The 20,765-nt window shown below is 37.1% G+C and overlaps 1 protein-coding gene across 27 annotated transcripts in view; it reads right to left on the bottom strand.

The window, feature by feature from the left end:
- Window positions 1–20,765, bottom strand: part of OBSCN (obscurin, cytoskeletal calmodulin and titin-interacting RhoGEF) — a 1,809,553-nt gene that overhangs the window by 722,912 nt on the left and 1,065,876 nt on the right. For 2 of the 27 annotated variants that reach the window (XM_085628837.1, XM_085628839.1), the window contains one exon: window positions 17,411–17,453. The exons of the other annotated variants lie outside the window; for them this stretch is intronic. In XM_085628837.1, the coding sequence (XP_085484963.1) occupies window positions 17,411–17,453 (43 nt within the window). The remainder of the gene's footprint in view (window positions 1–17,410; window positions 17,454–20,765) is intronic. 27 annotated transcript variants of the gene reach the window in all.

Here is a 20,765-nt window from a genome sequence, read left to right as displayed (position 1 = left end):
CAAATTAAACTCATTTTTTAATTTGAATGGGCCGAGACCCATATAGGACACAGACGGACCACTTATAAAAGGACACTGTGCCATGCATGAGCACAGGAATTCTCAGAACAATGACATCTGAGCCAGTGACTCGAGGAAACACTATTATTTGACAGACATATTTTTGTTAGTACATATATAGTTTCTAGAAAATTACATTTTGTGTTAGCTAATTAGCCAAACAAGTTTTTAAAAGAGTTACCTTTAAATCACTGCATGCTGATTTGTCATTGAGCATTACTTTCATATTTCAAGGTACTAGCAATGCAATGGCTCACAACGATGCAATTCAATTAAACTATCTTTAATATGGGTACCAGTGGCATTTAACTCATTCTCAACACATCTACATCTATGTGATTTTATCAGAGAGCCCTACAATGTTAATTATTCAGTGCGTGATTTCTATCATTATTTGAAGGAAATTGTTCCCTTAGCATTGAGAATTGTATGCAATGAAAAAGAGGAATGTCCTGGTATAAGGAAATAGCTGAAAAAATATATTCAGGTGAATTTCTTGGACAACCACCCAAAACACTGTGTTGTCTATATGTGGGCCAGAAACTTTGAGGTTTTTTAAAAAAGAACTGGTCATTTAGAAACAAATCATGACAGGGATTCTTAAATATAATTTGATTTAAAGGGCATTGGTAGACGTGCCAAATTAGTTTCTTTGAGTGTCTTACTTCATTTTAGGAGAAAGACATGGTCAATAATGGAGAAATTCTTTGCAAATCACAAAATATTGTACCTGTGATTAATCGTGTCTTACTTCTAGAAATAAGACACGATTAATCACAGGTAAAATATTTTGTGATTTGCAAAGAATCGGACACCTGCCCTTCCGCTCCGAGGCCACAGAGATCGCAGAGTTCCCCAAGGATCGTCTCTCAGTACCACGCTCTCCAACATCTACATGGCCTCCCTCGCCGCCATCGTCTGACAACATGGACTCAGCATAGTATCCTATGTCGACGACACCCAGCTCATCCTCTCGCTTACAAAGAACCCCGAAGACACCAGACTCAGCTTCCAAGAAGGAATGAAAGACGTCACAGCTTGGATGAGCAACAGCTGTCTGAAGCTCAACTCTGAGAAGACAGAAGTCCTCGTCCTTGGACCCACCCCCTCAGCCTGGGACAACACTTGGTGGCCCACATCCCTCGGCAACCCTCCCACCCCCACGGACCACGCCCGGAACCTCTGCATTATACTCAACTCCTCCCACACCATGTTCCGCCAGATCAATGATGTCGCCTCCACCTGATTCCACACCCTCTGCATCCTTCGCATGACTTTCAAGTGGATCACCCCGAAACAAGAAAGACCGTCACCCACACACTCATAACTAGCAGACTGGACTATGGGAACGCCCTCTACGCTGGAATCAACAAATCCCTGCTACGCAAACTCCAGACCATCCAGAACACCACAACCAGACTCGTCCTCGGCATCCCACAATATGAGCACATCACGGAACACCTGCGAGACCTTCACTGGCTCCCTGTCGAGAGGAGAGTAACCTTCAAGCTACTCACCCACTCCGACAAATCTCTCCACAACACCAGACCCAAATACCTCAACGAAAGAGTCTTCTTCCACGTACCTAAAAGAAACCTCTGACACGCCGACCTCGCCCTAACGGAAACCCAGCGCATCGGCAGAACCAGAGTGGGTGGAAGAGCCTTCTCCTACGCTGCAGCCAAGGCCTGGAACGAGCTCCCGGTCAACATCACACGCTCCCCTACTCTGCACATCTTCAGGAAGAGCCTCAAGACATGGCTTTTAGGCTCACTTGGGCCTGCACCCTCCACCCCCAGCGCCTTGAGACCCTCACAGGTGAGTAGCGCGCTTCACAATTCCCTGATTGAATATTGTTTATATAAATGCTATTAACTGTGTTTAAGTGATTTCAAATATTTAATTAATTTTTAATAGAAATTTATAGTGTCGTAACAGGTTTTACGGTTTGTATTAAGACAGAGTGGGAACTTAATTAGTTAATAAGGAATTATTTAATAAATCTTATTTAATTATATGAATGATATTTATTCTGTAATTTATGTAATACTGATTTAATTTTGTTATATGTTATTTGTGAGGTGTTGCATTTGTAGTGGTACAGGGTGGGCAGCTAATTAAGTAATAATTAACTGTTCACTAATTATTTAATTGATTTTTAATTATGTCCTTTATGAAATACTTATTTATTTTACCTATATATTAGTTGCAAGCTGCTGTATTTGTAGGTGTGCAGGATGGAAAGCTAAATAAGTAATGAATTAACATATTACATTTATTTTAATTATGTAAAGTATGGAATACTTATTTATTTTCCTTATATTTTAGTTGCAAGGTGCTAGGTTTGTAGGGGATATGGGGTCAGAAGTTAATTTAGTAATGATTAACTATTAATTATCATATTTAATTATTTAATTGAAGTTTAAATATTTAAATTGTGAAATATTGTTTTGATTCATTAGGTGCAGCTGCTAGGCTTGTAGAGGTACATGCTGGAAAGTTAATTCATTAATAACTTAATAATTATTTATTAACTGATAATTATATTTAATTGATTAGTAATTATTTAAACTAATTGTTTTTAGTTTTTTAATATACATACATATTTAATACTAATCCTGTTTTTTTACTAAGAGTTTATTATTTTTTCTAAATTTATGGAGTTACTCATATATGTAATGTGTTTGAAGAGAAGTATTTTCCCTACTGTTGCTTAGACTGCAGTAGGAGTAGTAAAATTAACCTCTTCACCATTCAACACTTTCCATGCGGTTGCTGTTTGCGGTGAGTATAGTACATTTCACCACTCCCAAATCCAACACTTTCCTTTCTGCTGCAGAAACTGGAGTGGGAATAGTACATTTTACCCCTTGAAAGGACATTACTTTTCCCACTGTTGTTGGAGTGGGAATAGTGAATATACTGTCTATATATAGGAACACAATTCATTAAAACATCTACTTTACATTATAATAATTGTATTAATTAGTAATACAAATTTATATACATATATATTTCCATATTTATAAATTAAAATACAAAAAATTAACATATTGTAAACACATTATGTTAATTATATATTCATAGTAATAAGTTTAAAGATAGAAAATGTAAAATAAATATGTTTATTATGTTACACTAAATATATGCATGCATATATACAGGTTTGTGTGTTTATATACATACATATTTATATATACTATTAAATATTAGTGGAATATATTTAATTTATATTATATTGAATGTATATATTCAAATATTTAACATTATTACTTTATATTCTATTTATATCACAAACTCAATTGACTGTCTATTTTTGGACGATATTAGTGTTAATAATACGCTTTCAATATTTTTGTACTTACTATATTAAGTATTGGAGCACAATATTTTTGTCAACAATACTGTTTACCAAGATATTGTGTCAGTTAGCCTCTGGTATTTTAGTTTTTGTTTGGTTCTCTTTACAAAACCTATTAAAGTAGCATTTCAGAAAAAACTGTTCTGAAGTTAGTCATTGTGTCAGAAATGGCACAAAGTTACACTATAAATATCAAAATTAGTGCACCCTCGGAAATATTTAGGCCAATTTAAGAAAAAAAGGTAATATTACAAACTAATCTAGATTCTCAAAATATTGTGAAAAATTCAGAATAGGTCCATGAATGTATGAAACAAAGAAACTCTTGCTTATTTAATGTTAACTTTGGATGCTTACTCAAGACAACTGTTTAATAAACTGAATACCAAATGGCATTTTTGGCCTGATGTCTTTTAAGTAATGCACTTGTTTCCTGTTTTTCTGTTAGACTACCACATTTAGAAATAGAAACACCACTAGTTCCTTTCAGATATCAGGCTTTCAATCTAGTTTTGAATGGCAAATTAAGAATTTTCAGAAAGATCCGTCCACTTTATATTTTTTTAGCTCAAACAATCCTATTTACACAAACATGGCCACTGAGAAAAAAAAGTTAACATGAAAAATGTAACTTGGTTAATTAATATAGAAATGTGAACTAAAATATAAAGCATAACAGAATCTAGTTCTACCATTGTAATAGGCGATTTCTGTGTTCTTGCCCTACAGGAAGCTCATTTTTGACATGATTGCATTGATATTTCAACCAGCTACAACGTGAAAGCAACTGAAAATAAGAACTGAACCCAAATATTAACTCTGTCTTTCTTTGCAAAATATGTGCTTTCCAAGTCACACATGTGTCAATATTTCATAAACTAGGTGGACACCTTAGAAACTATAACCTACAATGATCAACACTACAGGTAAATATTCTTTGACCTTAGGAACATTTCCCAGAAATAATGGAAAAAGTGATAGTCTGCTAATATGTATCTTTAAAGACTAGAGGTAACTGCTTTATTTTCTGCATTTTACATTCTCTCTTTTATCAACAAAGAAGTCTTAGTAATATTTCATATTTCTTTTTTGAAATAATAGGTGTTCTCATTTTTAACTTAACATAGATTTAAAAATATGAAGCATGTAACATTTTCTACCTAACAACTATGGGGCAAACTCTTGAAAGGCTGACTTATACTCCTCATATTTTATATTCAGAACAAATTCCTGACTGTTCTACATTCACAAAGGACTTCAGGAGTACTCAAGGGAAGTGGAACAGTTCACAGGTCCCAAGTAGTAATTCTGATATGCTTTAGTACATTCCAAATAAATCCCATGTGAAAACACATCCACATGCATTACACACATAAAAGTAGCAGATTTAAAATTATGCATGGGTAAATGCACAGCTAAAGTGCAATTATACTTGGTGAGTTTTAATTTTATCCAAAGGGACAACATTATTCCCAGTAGATAAAAAGCTTTCCATGCAACTGCTCAAACTTCATGGGTGTTTCCTCCTAATTGTGCTTGGGGCTTTCAATTTAAACATTCCTTGACCGAAACAATGTTCTCACAGTATCCAGGCAATTTACAATCAGAGAAAGTTTCAAAGGACACCGCCACAAAAGTATTTTCAAAATCATCAATTGTTTCCGGTCTAACCACAGTGGAGGGGGCAATCAACTATGAAATCAGTACATGTGAGGAGAGGCTTGGCATGCGACCTGCCCCGCTGTCCTAACAGCAACCCCTGTAGCTACTCCTGTTGACATTTTTGTGCTGGACAATAACGTTATGAGCCAAGATGCAGTCGGAGGATCTAACACATTAGACTCAACTAATACCATGACCATTGCTGTAGATGTCCATCAATCAGTGGAAAAGGTTGAGTCTAGGAACTCTCCTGTGGATTGTGGCCCCCAGCACCAAAGCGCAAAAAAGGCAAAAAGGCAGAAATTGGGATTGGATGGTCTGGGACTAAATCAAAGGAATGACTGGTTAGGCAGGACCCTGTGGTGGATTACAACCGGAGACTGCCTGGTGACCACATTACTAATTTGAATGTTAGTGAGTTTGCTCCCATGCTGCAGTCTTTGATTGGGGCTGCAGTTGGTAATTGTTTAGATATATGTTTGGGTAAACGTTCATCAATTGAGGCTAGTTTAAATTTAATACAGTTTTGCAAAACCAATTTGTCTTTGGTGGGGCATACTGTGAATACAGTGAGGTCTTTCCCAGAAGGGCTGGGGCAGGAGGGCTCAAATATTGTGAGGGCGCCAGTATTGTGCCCCACAGGTCCACACTGTCCATCTGAAGGTGGCTCTTTAAGGCCTTCTACTATCCCTTGGTGAATCAAAACACGAGCTCTGGTACTCACAAGCACTCAGAGATATCAGCACTCCAGAAGGGCCCCAGATAAATGAATGCTGACAGCCCCCCACTGGGAGGGACAGGCGTTGTAAACAGCAAAGATAGCCCACTTTCCCCACATGTTTCCTTAAATCTTCTACCTTGGCTCCTTACGTTGTAGTGCTCACTGGGGTCCTTATTTTAAAACAAGGTACTAGGCGAAGATTATTACACCCTAGGGAATAGAGTGAGCCATTGGCTGTCCCTCTTTGGTAATGAAGGCCACAATCCAGCTAATAGGTTCATTATGGCTAGGAGGGTCGACTGGGTGTGGCCCTCTCCTAAAACTTGAGTTGGGGATTGTGTTTTTATCAATTTTGACTGCATAGGTGCTGTACCCATCGTTATGAACCTTGTCAGTTTGATGGCTAGAGCATCTACCATACAGGACCTACCCTGGGCTATTTCTATCAGCCGTCTGTTGTCCCAATTCTGTCATGGTCTAGTGTGAGTATCAAACGTCATTATAAGATGAATATAAGGTAGTCTGAGGCTAATACATTCACTATAAAAACATCAAATAGGTTTGAGGCCCTGGGTGTAGATGCACTGGATTGACGCTCTTGCCCCACAAATAAGACCAACCTAAGAATTGCACAGTCAGTGTTAGGGTCCAATAGGATGTCAACTGAACTATCACATCCTTGCTTTTGCTGTCTGCAGTGCACGGTGCTCCCGATTCTGGGTCCTCACATCCTATATAACATGATGCTATCATGGGTAGCATCAACGCAGAGAGAGGCTTTTGGGATAGGATAGTGATGACATCTGGGACTGTGAATTGGTGAGATACACTTACCCCGAGTGAAACAAAATTGCCCATTAAGGGATGGGGGTTGCCCATTGATGGTTCTCCTGGCACTGTTACACATGAGGCTGGTAGTCCTCTTAGCATTACAGGGTGGCAAAATACAAATAATATTCCCAATCCAAGTCTTAGCCTCCCATTACTGGCTTGCATACCTTAAAACTTTCACCATAATCTGTTTCTAGGAGACATGGTAGGTAAGGAGATCAATTTTTCTAGACGGATACAAGTCCTTTTTTAATCCCGCTCTGCCGTCTTTAAGGGGGCGACGTAAAGGTGGTTTGTTAACAATGGTCTCTCTCTCTGTCTCTAGTTTGCAAGATGGAGCATTTGCCACAACTTCCCCTAATTTGCAAGTCATTTTGTTCTCCTCGCCAGTGGTTGGTGGTTATATGTTGCATAATTTTTATAATGCAACTAATGATCCCACTTTTTGTGACACGCTTTTCGCACTTCAGGCCCAGTTATTGGATATTGAGCTTAAGGACGATGCAAGAGCTGGTTTTATTTTAGTGGGAGATTTTAACATAGTCTGCACAATGAAGACACCTCAATCTGGAATGTGTCATGACTAAATCATTTTGAAATTTGGGTGGTAGCTTTTCTACACCTTTTGTTGGCCGTGGCATGAATTCTATATTCGATTTTATTTTGTATCTGCACTGCTGCGAAATTGGTTAACCTTCTCTGACATAACTATCACTGGTTTTAGTGACCACTATTGCATTTTTGTTGGTATTAGTAGTTTGTTTGTTCGAGCCCCTGTACAAAGTACAAAATCCCAGCTGAACGGTAAAGTGACTGATCAGAAAAGAAAAAAATGGACCAACACTTTCCCTAAGGATTTCCTAAGGAGCCTTGTAGTTGCTAAGGGTAAGGAATTGGATGTGTGCTTGCGGGACCAGTTTGATGAAATTTATTTTTCTGAATGTGTATGATGAGATCCAAAAGGATGTTAAAACCAGACTTCCTCTTCCTCCCAAAAAGGTTTTTAACAACAAACCCAGATGATTCAATAAAGATTGCTGCTCTGACACCCATAAATTGTTACTGTCTGCCCTTAAAGCCCAACCTAAAGATCAATGCTTAATATATTGTAGACTTATGGCATATAAAAAGGCAATAGAGAGGAGGGTAAGGGAACTTAGAGAGGATGCCTGGTTTGACCTGATGGTGGCCTCAACCAAGGCGGACAGTAGCCAATTCTGGAAGATAGTCAATCGCCCCTATTCAATAGCTGTGGAGCTCATGCCACTTCTTCTCACTTCCCCTCAAAGAAATGGATCTAGCACTTTGAGGACATTTATAGTTCAAGGACTTTGCTTTTTTTACAGTGCCAAAACAGTATAACTTAACATTTGATGTGGAGGAGGTGGTGCTAGCAATAGAATACAAGACAGGTCATAAGGTCTCTGATGGGATCCTGGATGATCTATTTAGGATGTTTGGTAGCACATACGGGGTTAACGCACTCATGGTCTCTGTGAATTATTATTTCTGTTTATAAAAAGGGCTCTAAAGTTCTTCCCTGTTGCTACAGGTCCATTTCCCTGATAGACTCAGTCATCAAGGTAATTGGTAGGGTGATCTTAGAAAGGGCCATGTTATGGGCTGCGGAAGGGTCGGTTTTCTCAGATTTGCAGTGTGGCTTCTGACCGGCTTGGATACATGTGACCAGTGTTTACATTTTTACATGTTGACCAACAAGTACACTGGGTCAAAATCAGGATCATTGTTCATTGAGTTTATGGAACTATCTTCCACCTTTGATAAGGTGAATAGATCCAAACTGCGGCAGATCTTGCAGGACATGGGTTTAGGTACAGCCATTAGCGGTTTTCTTAGTGAGTTACATAGGGACTTGAGGGCGATTGTTCGATATAATACAGATGGGTCATGCACTAACTCCTTTAGATTGAGGAGTGGAGATAGACAGGGGTGTGTAATGGCTTCTTTTTTGATCACCTTGTATGTTAATTAAGGGTGGGCGGAATTTGCGAAATTGCCTTTCGCAAAATATCGCGAAATGGCAAAAAATCTCCGCGAACATGCGAAATTTCGCGTGCTCGCGGAGAATTTGGGCTGATTTAAAAGACCAAAAATTCCCAAGAATGAATAAACATGTGCACGAAATTTGAAGAAAGTGTGGTTTAATGGCGGTTTGTATTTGTTTTTATAGCACTCTGATTCCATTCATGGTAACTTTTGTTCTATAAAAATGAAATTAAACCGCAACTTAAACAATGAGATCAAATAAAAGTTGCAGACCCTGTAATTTGAGTAGGCAAAAAAGTGGTATTAGGCAGGTGTACAGAATACGCATGGTTTAGATATGCATTTGCACAGGTGTTTGTGATGGTTAGAGAGCTTGTTAATGCACCCTAGACATGACTGTAACATGCAAGACACCGCTCTGGATGCAGGTGTGGCCTGGCTCAGCCTTTCATCGTTCTGAAGTGGAAAAAATGAGTATCGATTGCAATAGATGATATTAAGTTAGCTGCAGGAGGGATGGAGAAAGGGTGCATTGGAAGCAAATGAGAGAGGAAGAAATAGACACAATAACATTCATAAGATTGGGCCAGGGCGTGGTGGAAAAAATACACAGTCTGGGTGGAGGGGGCAAATTCTGTCTGTGATAGGCATTTGGCAGTGAGGTAAAATGCTATGGACAAGCAGAGAAGAGAATCCTGGAAGGTGGGGATATACCTTAATGGGCACTTGAACACTTTAAAGATGCCATTAATATACCGTAAAAGAACAGTTCATTCATATACAGTACACCCCTCCATACCTCCTTGAGATGCCTAATCGGTTTTCTGATTTTTTCCCAGACAGGAAAGTGTGAACAAGAAGCTGTGCCTTTGACTTTCTAAAGATTTGATTTATTTTTAACTTGGTGAAAGATTTAATGAGTTACTGAATTTGAGCTTTAACTTGGGCACCTGCTTTAATCATATCTGTAAGTGCTTCCTGTTGATGTTTAATTTTTGTGACAGGAGCATCGTGCCAGAATGAATCCTGCCCTCCATATTTCCGTTCAACCGCGGATCGCGAAAGTTTCGCCAGTTCCGCGAGCGGAACGGAATTTGTCGCCCAGGGTTAATGTTAATGACTTGGGGGCTAGGTTACTTGATAAGCTGGTGGACTGCCTGCGGATAGGCCCCTGCCAGATCCCAGCATTGCTATAATCAGATAATATTGTTTTATTGTCAAGAACAACCTTGGGTGTTCAGAAATGCTTGTTGGTTTCTTGCAATACATGAACAATTTAGATACCTCTACCAACTACAGCAAATCACAGGTAATAATGTTGGGAGCTAAAAAGACCAAGCTGGAATATTTTAATGTTCAGGGCAACAGGTTGCCCAGGGTCAAGATTTATACCTATTTCTGGGTTGTTTTTGATGACCGGTCTACTTGGGGTCCCTTGTTAAAACAAGAGACTAGCTCTGTCAAGAACCATAGGAACACTCTTTTCTTTTTCCAACAGAATTGCCAGCAAACCATTGGGCATCCTGATTAAGATATACCAGGATAAATCTGTTTCAGTAGCCACTTATGGTAGTGATGTCTGGGGTTATGTTAATTTAAGGGAGCGTCAAATGGTTGAAAATGGGATTTATAGCTGCTTATTTAGGGTCCCCGCTTCTACCTCTGATTTTATGGTCCACAAGGAGTTAGGGTTTCTTTATCTGTCGGATCCTATCACCCTTCGCCCCTTGATTAGGTGGTTTGCTATCTGGGTCCGATCAGAAAATCACCTAGGTATAGAGATAGTCAAGGACTGCTTGGAGCTTGATGGGTGGAGGTCAGTTAAATGGCTTACTTACGTTAGGGACACCTTTGTCAAACCAGGTAGGCCTGCTTTGTTTGAGTTGCCCTCTTCCATAACAAAAGCTGATATTGCATGCACCTGGGTTAACATTTTATTAGGTAGGAAAACCAAGAGGGAAGTAGTTGAGCTGGATAAACCTCTGGTCTGAGGACATGCACTGATTGTAACATGTCACGCCATCGAACCTTATTTGCTTAGCACTTTTAATGTCCACTGTCAATTCCACCTAATCAGATTTAGGTTCAATCATTAGCACACGTTCTGGCATTCCCTAAACCTGGCATATGAAGCACGAAGTCATGTCACTGTACATGTGATACTTTTTCTCCATAGTATCTCTTGCATTTTTGTTTTGTTCTGTAGTTTTTATGAGACCCCTCGAAGAATCTTTTTATAACCTTTGGTAAAATCCTTGCAATTTGGGCAAGTTAAGCCTGCCTTAATGTTTTTCCAGCTACTTTTGGACGTACATTCAACTTATGCTGTTGCTTGCTTTCTCGCTTCATCATTGAGGCTGAGAAAGTTGCTTGGCATGGAGGGTGATCCCATTTAAGTGTTTTTTGCTACCTCGGGAAAGATGATCTCACACACAATGCAGTTTATTATGTTTTACTGTTTTGGATTATTATGGTTTTAAATTATTAATATGTTTATTCATTGGCCAAAATCATGTGCAATATGCTTACCTGGGACTATACCTGTCTGGCTTAAATGTGGTTGAAAATTACTGTCTGCATTCTTTTTTGTGGGGCTGGTAATGGAGGAATTATTTTAGGTCACACTGATTTTACCTATTAACACATTTGTTTTTTATGTGTTTCAGGCCTTTCTTAGGCTTTTAATGATGTAACTTGATTATTGTTAAGGCAATTTAGACTCTGGATCTAGATGTAATGTGTTTTTATGTGCTATGTTTGCCCTGATTGTCTGTTAATTTGAGCTGCTTGTTGTTTGTTTTACAATTCATGTGACATATCAAATGCACGCTTCTGCATTTGTTAGTAATAAAATCTGTTATGTCTAATAAGTATCAATTAAAATAGTTTTCTTGAATGTTAAGTGTATAACATCCATTTAAAAGGAGTAAAGTATCAGATTATTTAAAGAAACGTAAGCCAAATATGTGTTTTATAAAAACAAAACACATGCATATGAAAATATACTAACATATATAATGAACAGGTGGGTTGGTAATTTTGTATCCTCACCAGTAAAAGGGAGAGAAAACAGTGTTGCTAAACTTTATTGTCATAAATTGCAACTCAAAATCGTGAATCATACAAATTGCTCCAAGAGCCATTCTATATGAGTTCAAATGTAAATTGACAAATACAATCTTAATTTAGTTCACATTTATCCTCCTAATCAAGATGATCCCATTTTTTTTTTAGAAACAGTCTCTTTGGAAATTATCAATATTGGTAATCTGCCTCTTATTTTTGGTGTTGGTTTTAATATGATTTCAGACCCGCTATTGGATACAATTCCAATAGTTACATTTCATTCTACAAAACCTTTAGTACTATTTAAAGCATTTTTAGCAAATCCTAAAATGAATTATCACTGGAGGCTTACATACGCAACTGGTAAAGACCTTATTTTTTCTTGAACACTCACAATACACATTCGCAAATTGATTATCTTTCATCTTCTAGGACGATATGCCATATGATTTCAAAGTCTAAAATAGAGGCTATCGCTATATTGGACCTTGATTATCTTCAATCTTCTAGGACGATATATCATATGATTTCAAATCCTAAAATAGAGGCTGTTACTATATCTAACCATGCTTTCATTTCATTCAATCTAGTGGTCGAAAACCGCCCAAACCACATCCCTACATAGAGAGTGGATACTGAAATTGCATTATTTGATGATGATCATAATAAAGCAATGGTGGCTATTTCTGATTGGTTACATAATACTAGTCTAGAAGACACATCTTAAACTTACAGATTGGAATGCTTTCAAAGCATTTGTAGGGGGAATTAACATTTCTATTATGGCACAGGAAATTAAAACATTTGACCCAATACTGAATTTCTTAGAGATACACATTGCCAAAATTAAAAGAATATTTTAGATACCAAATTTAAAATACAACTACATAATCTAATTATGGATATAATACTCATCTAAATAAAAGAGCTTTTCTTTTATTTCAAAGAAAAACTAAACTTTCAGTTTAAAGATAATAAATCTGGTTGATATTTTGCTAAATATTTAGGTATTAAAAAAACAAAAGAATTTAGAGCTTTCTATTCTCAAAATATTCAAGACACTACTATTGATCTCTTTTACTTAAATACAAAATTACTAAGTATATATCAAGCTGACAAGGACAGTTTGGACGCCCACATAACACTAGAAGAGATTGCGCAAATGAATCATTGAATATAAGGGAAACTGATGATTCTGACATTGTTCAAGCTGTGTTTTACAAAAGTTTCCATAATCAACTATCTCCTGTTTTACTCTAGTTCAGCAAATTGCAAGCATAACCTCAATTGAAAGGTTATTTAAAGATGCAATAATTGTTCTTCTTAAGCCTGACAAAGATCATGCATTGGTTTCCAATTATAATCCAGTTTGCCACATGAAACATGTCTATAAAATGTGAGACAAAATTTTTGTAATCAGATTATCTCCAAGTTTAAATTGAATTACACAGCCTGCATGGAATGGTTTTCTGAAAGGTAGATTATCATCCTAAAATACCAAGGGGCCCATTAGGATAGCTGGCGGATTGCCGGGCCGGCAGTAGTCACCACTGGCCCAGCGGGGGCGAGCTGCCCACCATCCACACTTCAAAGACCCCCCGCCATATTAGGATGGCTGAGGGGTCCGCAGCGGACGGAAAGACGGTCCGCTGCTTTTCCGCCGGAAAACATGCATAATATGGTGGCGGTGTCCGCAAGACACCGCCATCCATATTATGATGATAGCGGCAAGCAGCCCTTCCATGGCGGCAATGCCAGTCATGCGGTCTTCGCTGTTGGGGGCCCGTAGCGGGCGCCCGGGGTGTTGGGGGGTGCACATGGGGGGTACCTATGGTACCCGCCTGCATTGGCATGGACAAAGTGGCAAGCATCACGCGGTGCCTTTCACCTTGTGCATGTCAATGCACAACGTGGATTCCCAGCATTGTGGCGGGCGGTGCTGTGAGCTCCGCCCGCAACAATGATGGGAATGGGGGATACCACGGTGGCGGTGGCATCCTAATTGCAGGTGTGGGACCACCGCACCCCAGGCGGACGGTCCCGCATTCCGTTACGGTGGCATCGTAATAGACCCCTAAGCTTCTTTGTCATAATACTGATTAAACAAACTTAAACATCTCAGTGGATCACTTGCTTTCGACTGGCAGTTTTATTTAAAACAATGCAAGCATTTATTTGTGGTCCTATATTTTTATTGATAGTTAAGGCATTATATGCCACCCCCTACATTAATGATATTGCATCTTCCTATTTAATGTATTTAGCGAAATTAGACCGGGATGTGTCTCATCTCCTGAGTTGTTTTTAATGGCTAGTGAGCCAATACTATGGGGCCAATTCCGATGTCGTTAGGAAAGCCCTCTGGATGACTCAAATTTGTAGAGATCCAAAGGAATTGCACTCCGGGAGTCCAAGCGAGCGATTCCGGTGTGTCTGTATAGTGATGGACTTGGTTCGGATGGCCTCGCATTGAACTCAATGGGAGCCTGTGTACCGATTGCGTACACAGGCTCCCATTTGAAAAAGGGGTGGGTGGGGAAAAGCGTGCACCCTGTGGTGGGCACACCATGGTGCCCGCCACACTGTGCATGTATGAAAAGGGGGTCCCATGGTCCCCCCCTGCGACCGATTCAGAGGGCCCTGGCTAAAGGGGGGCTTGCCATGGCCCCCCGAAGTCCAATTCCCACAGCGGTTTTGTCTCGGCAACACCGAGTCGGTACGACTATCAGAATTGGTCATCGTACTCGCTCGTTCGGAAGCCGTCCCCATTGAGCTGCACAAATTGGCTCAGAACGACTCAGACTGACTGATTCAGGTTCTGAACCAATTCGGTCGGCGCGGACGGCTTCCTTGCATCGTACTTGGTCTTTCGGAACGGGGGACGATTCAGTCTGAAACATACGCTCCGAATCGGATTTGCCTCTTCCGAATCCCATTTGGAGCCCTTCCAAACAAGATCGGAATTGGGCCCTATGTCTTATTAGGAATTCTGACAATAATAAAAGTATTGCCATCAATAAAATAGCTTTAAAAATATCAGCATATGCAGTTGATGTTTTATTATATATTAGTGATTCACTCTACAAAACATTTTTATACTAAATATTATTGACAGTTATGCATCTGATCAGTATTTACATTGACTATTATTAAAACTGGATTTTTTCATTTTAGTATGTTTTGCAATGATGATGTGGTACATAAACATTTGAATCGTTGGTGTCCATCCAACCTGGGTACTGAATTTTTTAACACAAAATTAAAAAACACAACTGTTATGAATTTTAAAACATTAACTTGTAAAATTATTTTTTAAATTATTTATAAACGGTCCTCTTTACATTTATCTTGGTGAAGAATAATAGAAGCTGATAAAATGGTTATTCCCGCACAAGTTTTATATGTGTTAACTACAATCTCAGTATGATTTACCTATATTTCTTCAATAATTTAACTAAAATAATTTCTACAATTATTGGAATAATAAAGCCTCAGATTAGTTACATAATGTTTTACAAGCAGAAGGTGGTTTGGGTATTCCAAGTTTTGAAAAAGATCATTCTGCTTTTTTGATTGTACAAAGTACATTTTAGTTGAAACAAAATAAATCAATGACACTACATAAATGGGTTACAAGTGAGAAAAATAGTGTAAAGCCCTTCCCACTACCTCATTTCTAACTATGATTTTAAAGAAGGTAGGATTAATTAATTGCATTTGCTGCAACAAAATATGCTTTGATTAAAGGAGATGACAAGCTTCTTACCAACATATCGTTATAGTATAATCCTCAAATTAAACTGAATAAACCAATTTCTTATTGGGAAGCTTGGATTAAATGTGATTTTTTTTATATTCACGATATCTTTCAAAGCAACATGTTTATTACATTTTCAGATGAACAACTGAGTGTTGTATATTCTCTTTAGACTGTAATAAATATAAACTACAGTGTAATGTAATATTGGATGTGTACATTAATTCTATTCCTTTGCGCAAAATGTTCTGATTTGCAAGTTTGCCTTAATATTCATAGATTATCAGGGCATTTTTCCTCTAAAAGTTGCAAAAGATAATTCTCACCAACTCTATGATTTTTTTAAACTTCTACAATTCTATAATAGATAACAGCTATACCATACAACAATGGAGAAAGTGTGGTTATATAATATTTCAAATGTGTCAGAATAATTCATTTATATTAACTAACTGTTCTTGGACTCTTTTTAAATTGTTTAAAGCAAAACTAATTGTTTAACCAAAGTGTTAGCACTGTAATAATGTAGTTGGTAAATTAAAGCACGGTCTATTTTACTGTCCAATTATTTACAAATTCTGGAATGATGTATGGGATATAATTTCCAAACAGTTTTAATTAAATGCAACTATTTCTTACAAGTCATTAGATCCACCATTTTTAGATCTTTACTCCCAAAAGCATGAATGTATGTATTTGAACGTTTGATCTATTCTGCTATTAAATAATTCAGAATGAATTAGAAACATTTGACTTCGTTGTCTATTAATGATTGGTGAAAGTGGATATTATTTATGATGAATGAAATTGAGGTTTCTTTCAATAAGAATTATAACCCACCTTTAATACACCTTCTAATCTGGAAAATGCTTGATAAGTAGACTGTCAAATATTGATCCAACCAAATACATTAATTAGTTATGTTACTAATTTATAGAAACTTTATAATAAGCAAGTAGCCCTATATATATTTTTAGAATGTGTTTGTTAAATATTGTTTTTATATTATGTATTCTTACATTATTGCTTATGTCTTAAGCCAATTCAAAATATGTTCATTAAAGTAATTATCTTTTTTGATTTTTTGGGGGGGTTGTTTTCTTGCGATCTTATACATAAAACCAATAAAATATTTTGAAGTACAAACTAGCTGCACAAAATCTATGTGAATTTGTAAGAAGGTGCTTTAATTGAAAACTGCATTAAAAAAACTCACAACAAAGAGAAAATGTAAATATATGCAAAACTCCAAATGCTCTTCTCTTAGTGGAATACACCTTCAATAAAGTATACATCGATTACATGGCCATGAAGGAGCAGCACACAAGTGAAACATATTTAGAGCTTAGATTTGGAATCATTCTAAACATTACTTCCACCGCTCCGTTCTCTTTTATCATGCTTTAGTTGAATGACTTGAGAACATTTGTTCATCCCTCTTACTAGCTGAGCAGTTTTGAAGGGTCTTCATTTATGCAAGTAAATATATTCTATCTTACATAAAATATGCAATTTTTCAGATCTTAGAGCTGTGCCATTAGGACAGTTTGACTAAGGTTCTGTATGGCTTTGTAATTACTTTCTTTTAATCTTGGGAATAAAATCTGCCTTTATGTGCATTTGGGATTCAGTGTTTTATATAGCCTGATCACAAACAGTGAACCTACCATACAGCTTAGGTGAAACGTTAAAAGATCCAGAACTATTTAGGTCTGACTAAGTTAAGTGTTCACCACACTATGTTGTATCATCAGAAAGACTGTGCTCAAAAGCAGCTGAGTAATGCAATTGATTGTCACACAAAAAACATCAGGATGCAGTATAAACAGTATAAAATGAGAGCAGACACACAAGCATTGCCAAAAGTCCAGGCATGTTATTGGATCATGCAAAGGCAGTTTGACATACACAGATGTATATAAACAATACACATAACAGCACTTACATGATGATGGTTTTCTTTGGAACTTTAGTTTCTTGTTCCGTGACTACAGAAAAAAACAGCATGAACAGCATGGGGTTAGAGAAATGCAAAAGCTGAAATGATCAAGCTAACTGTGTTATGGTAACTGAAATGTTCTGAAGTGGTATTGGACAAGTGACTTTCATGCTCTCTACAGACCCCCGAGTTTGATAATTTGAGAAGCTCACAATACTTTTTAAGATAGTGTCAGGAGAAGGGGGGAATGCAGCAACAATGTTTTCATTGTATATGATGAGAGTAAAATGACAGAGGCAGCAGTTGTGACAGTGAGAAGATCTGCACTATTATTTGTGAGTACTCAACAATCAATATACTCCCAAAGCACCTTAGATCTCTTCTCCCTGACTTTGTTAAGTAAACTTCAACTTGTTTTTAGAGGATTAGGGCTACTGATGTGTTACAGAAAGTATTTGACTGTTAAATTAAAATAACCTATTCAACCTAAATCCAGCCAGGCATTTAAAGTCTCTCTCGGAATCAGAATGTCTACCTCATTTTTTTATTAAAAAACAATTGTAGTTAATCTAAATGCGCATCCACATTGTTGGTATGACTCAAACTTCTTAGTCTCTGATTTTGCACAGTTTGACAATAACAGGTTCCATTGTATACTAGACCAATAGACATATATATATATATATATATATGCCATGTTTTTTAAAGCATGACAAAGAGCCTAACAATGTGATACAATAATTTTTTTTAACAGATGTATTTGCCATATACATCTGGGCACTGGTAGGGTTGTACCTTCGTTGCCCTTTCTCCTCAGTTTTTTCTATGCTAACCTATGTACCTTTCATTTCAGCAGCAAGCTCCAGTAGGCAACTCTTTAATAAAGAGCTCCATTTTTGGTATATTTGAGAGAAGTGATGCTTCTCTATTTCATTCCAGCTTGTCACACAGTACATTGGGGTTTAGAAGCAAATACAAGTGGAACATTTTTAAAAATACTCTGACAGTTTGAATTAATCCAAGCACAATGCTTTTTGTCTGTGAGGATATAGTTAGAAATTATTATCCACATTCACATAATCAAATTCTACACTCTCTGATCTGCCATCATGATTACAAGCATAATCTCAAGGATTCCTGATGTGATTGTAAATGATTAACTAGTATGTGTTCTACTTCTTTAAACCTCTTGGAAGTTTTAAACTATAACTTTTTGGTCCAATGTGTAAATCAACTCTCATGTTCTCTGCAGCTCTACTAAAAAGTGGACTGGTGATCCCCATTACATTCACGGAAACTTAAACTTGTAAACATTAACAAAAACAGGCTGCACATGAATATGAAAACATTTTGGGTCATTAGATAGGAAGGCTACAATTTTGAAATTTACTTCAAATTGGTAGATGAAGGACTTAAGAAGCTGCAATATTTTGTGCCCATAGATGTTGCTTTTGAGCAACAAGAAAGATTTTACAATTTCCAAGAAGTGCTATTTCGTAGGAAAAAGGTTATACCTTTTAATTAGAATTATCTCCATACTTAGAATGTTTAATTACTTGGAATTATTTATGTCTATGCTAGGTTCACCACAAACCATGTATCAGATAAATGATATTATAATATAAATGAATTGATCAATATAACTATTAAGGCCTATCAGCAAATTGGAAAGTGGAATACAGTTAGTGATTTTTGGTAGCCCACAATTTGCTAGGTGACATTATACACTAAAGAAATCAAAATGTGAAATATCAGAATCCATGACCTGGAATAGGCTGATATGCTTCAAGAAACAATAATCCTGAAGAATGTCCAGTTTACGTACGTGCCTTATTTCCATTTGAACATGGTTAATATACACTCACTGGATTTCCCTGAGATTTCTGTTGTCTCCATTATGGTAACACACATTCTCTAATGTAGCAATACTGAGTAGAAAGTTAGCTGGCAGTATCCCCTTCTTCATTAGGTGATGACTCTTATTACCATTCAAATACAGAACTTTCTTTAAATCGGTTAGAACTGGATACAAGCTGTACAATGTTGTATCCAATACTTCTTCTCCAAAAGGTATCCTCTGTGAAGGTGTGGAAAATTCCAAAACACTTTTGTTCCGAACATTTTGAAGCAAGTTTTCCTTGACTTTGGTGTGCCATCCTGAGACCAACTTCATTATTAATTTTAATCTATGTCTTTTGTGCTTCCATATCCAATTTCCTTTTTTCAGCCTGTTTGATAGTTTTAAAAGGAGCTTTATATTGTGTATGTTATTATTGCTTTATTGTTCTGATCTGTTGTGTTTAATGGTCTAAATGTTGTTCAAATGCTATCTTTTATTTTTCTTGATATATCGTAAACTGTTATATATCCTACAATAGACTTGCTATCAATAACATTCAGAAATAATATAAAATGATAATAGGATATTTGAAAACATGAATGTCATTTGACTATATGTCTACATTTGTGTTCTAAATGGAGGGAAGCATGAGGCTACTGAAACTAAAATTGTTATAATCATCTATATCTTGTGATCATCTACAATTGTGTACTTTGTGTCTGGTTCATAAACACAACATTCTTTTGTAAGGTGTGGTGTCAGTTAGACACATAATTACTGCTAAGAGCATAACATTTTTTGTGAGACTGTGGATGACAAATAAAAAGGCACTTGTGAATTGAGGTAAAATAATAATAATACTTTAACATGGTGCACCAATAAACAGTGACGTTTGTAAATAGCAATTATATTATTGTTAATTAATATTGTTAAGATGTTATTATCATTTTTATTATAATTGTTGCTATTATTTCAATAATAATAATATCTCTAATATTTTTACTATTATTATTACTTGATTTGAGATTTGTAGAGCATGAAATCTGCCCTGGGGCAGCTTAGCGCTGCTTTTTTCTGAGGAGACAATGGGAAATTACAGAGGAAGAGTGAAGAGCCAGATCTTCAGTGATCTCCTGAAAGTGAGATGGTTGGCTTGGTTCCTCAGATTCCAAGGCATTCGGTTCCATAACTTAGAGGCATTATAAACAAGGCTTCTGCCCCCCCAGGACACTTTACTGGTAGCTGGGACCCGTACCTTATTAGCCAAAGATGACTGAAACACTCTTGTTGGTGTGTACCAAGGAATGTTCTTTTTGAGAAAGTGCCGGCCCTGATGATGGAGAGCCCTGTGTAAGACAGGGGACTTTAAAAGTCACCCTTTTTTAATAGGGAGCCAGGGCAGATCTTGCCTGGCTTTAGAGATGTGATCCGACTTTTTACTCTCTACAGTCTAATTAGGACACCTTGCTGAGCTCCCACATAGAAGGCATTGCAATAGTCAAACCTCGATAAGACCAGTGT

Source organism: Triturus cristatus, chromosome 10 (genome assembly GCF_964204655.1).
Source record: "Triturus cristatus chromosome 10, aTriCri1.1, whole genome shotgun sequence".
Classification (NCBI taxonomy): Eukaryota; Metazoa; Chordata; class Amphibia; order Caudata; family Salamandridae; genus Triturus; species Triturus cristatus.
The sequence above is the reverse complement of the archived record's forward strand: the minus strand, read 5'-3'. Positions and strand labels throughout refer to the sequence as shown.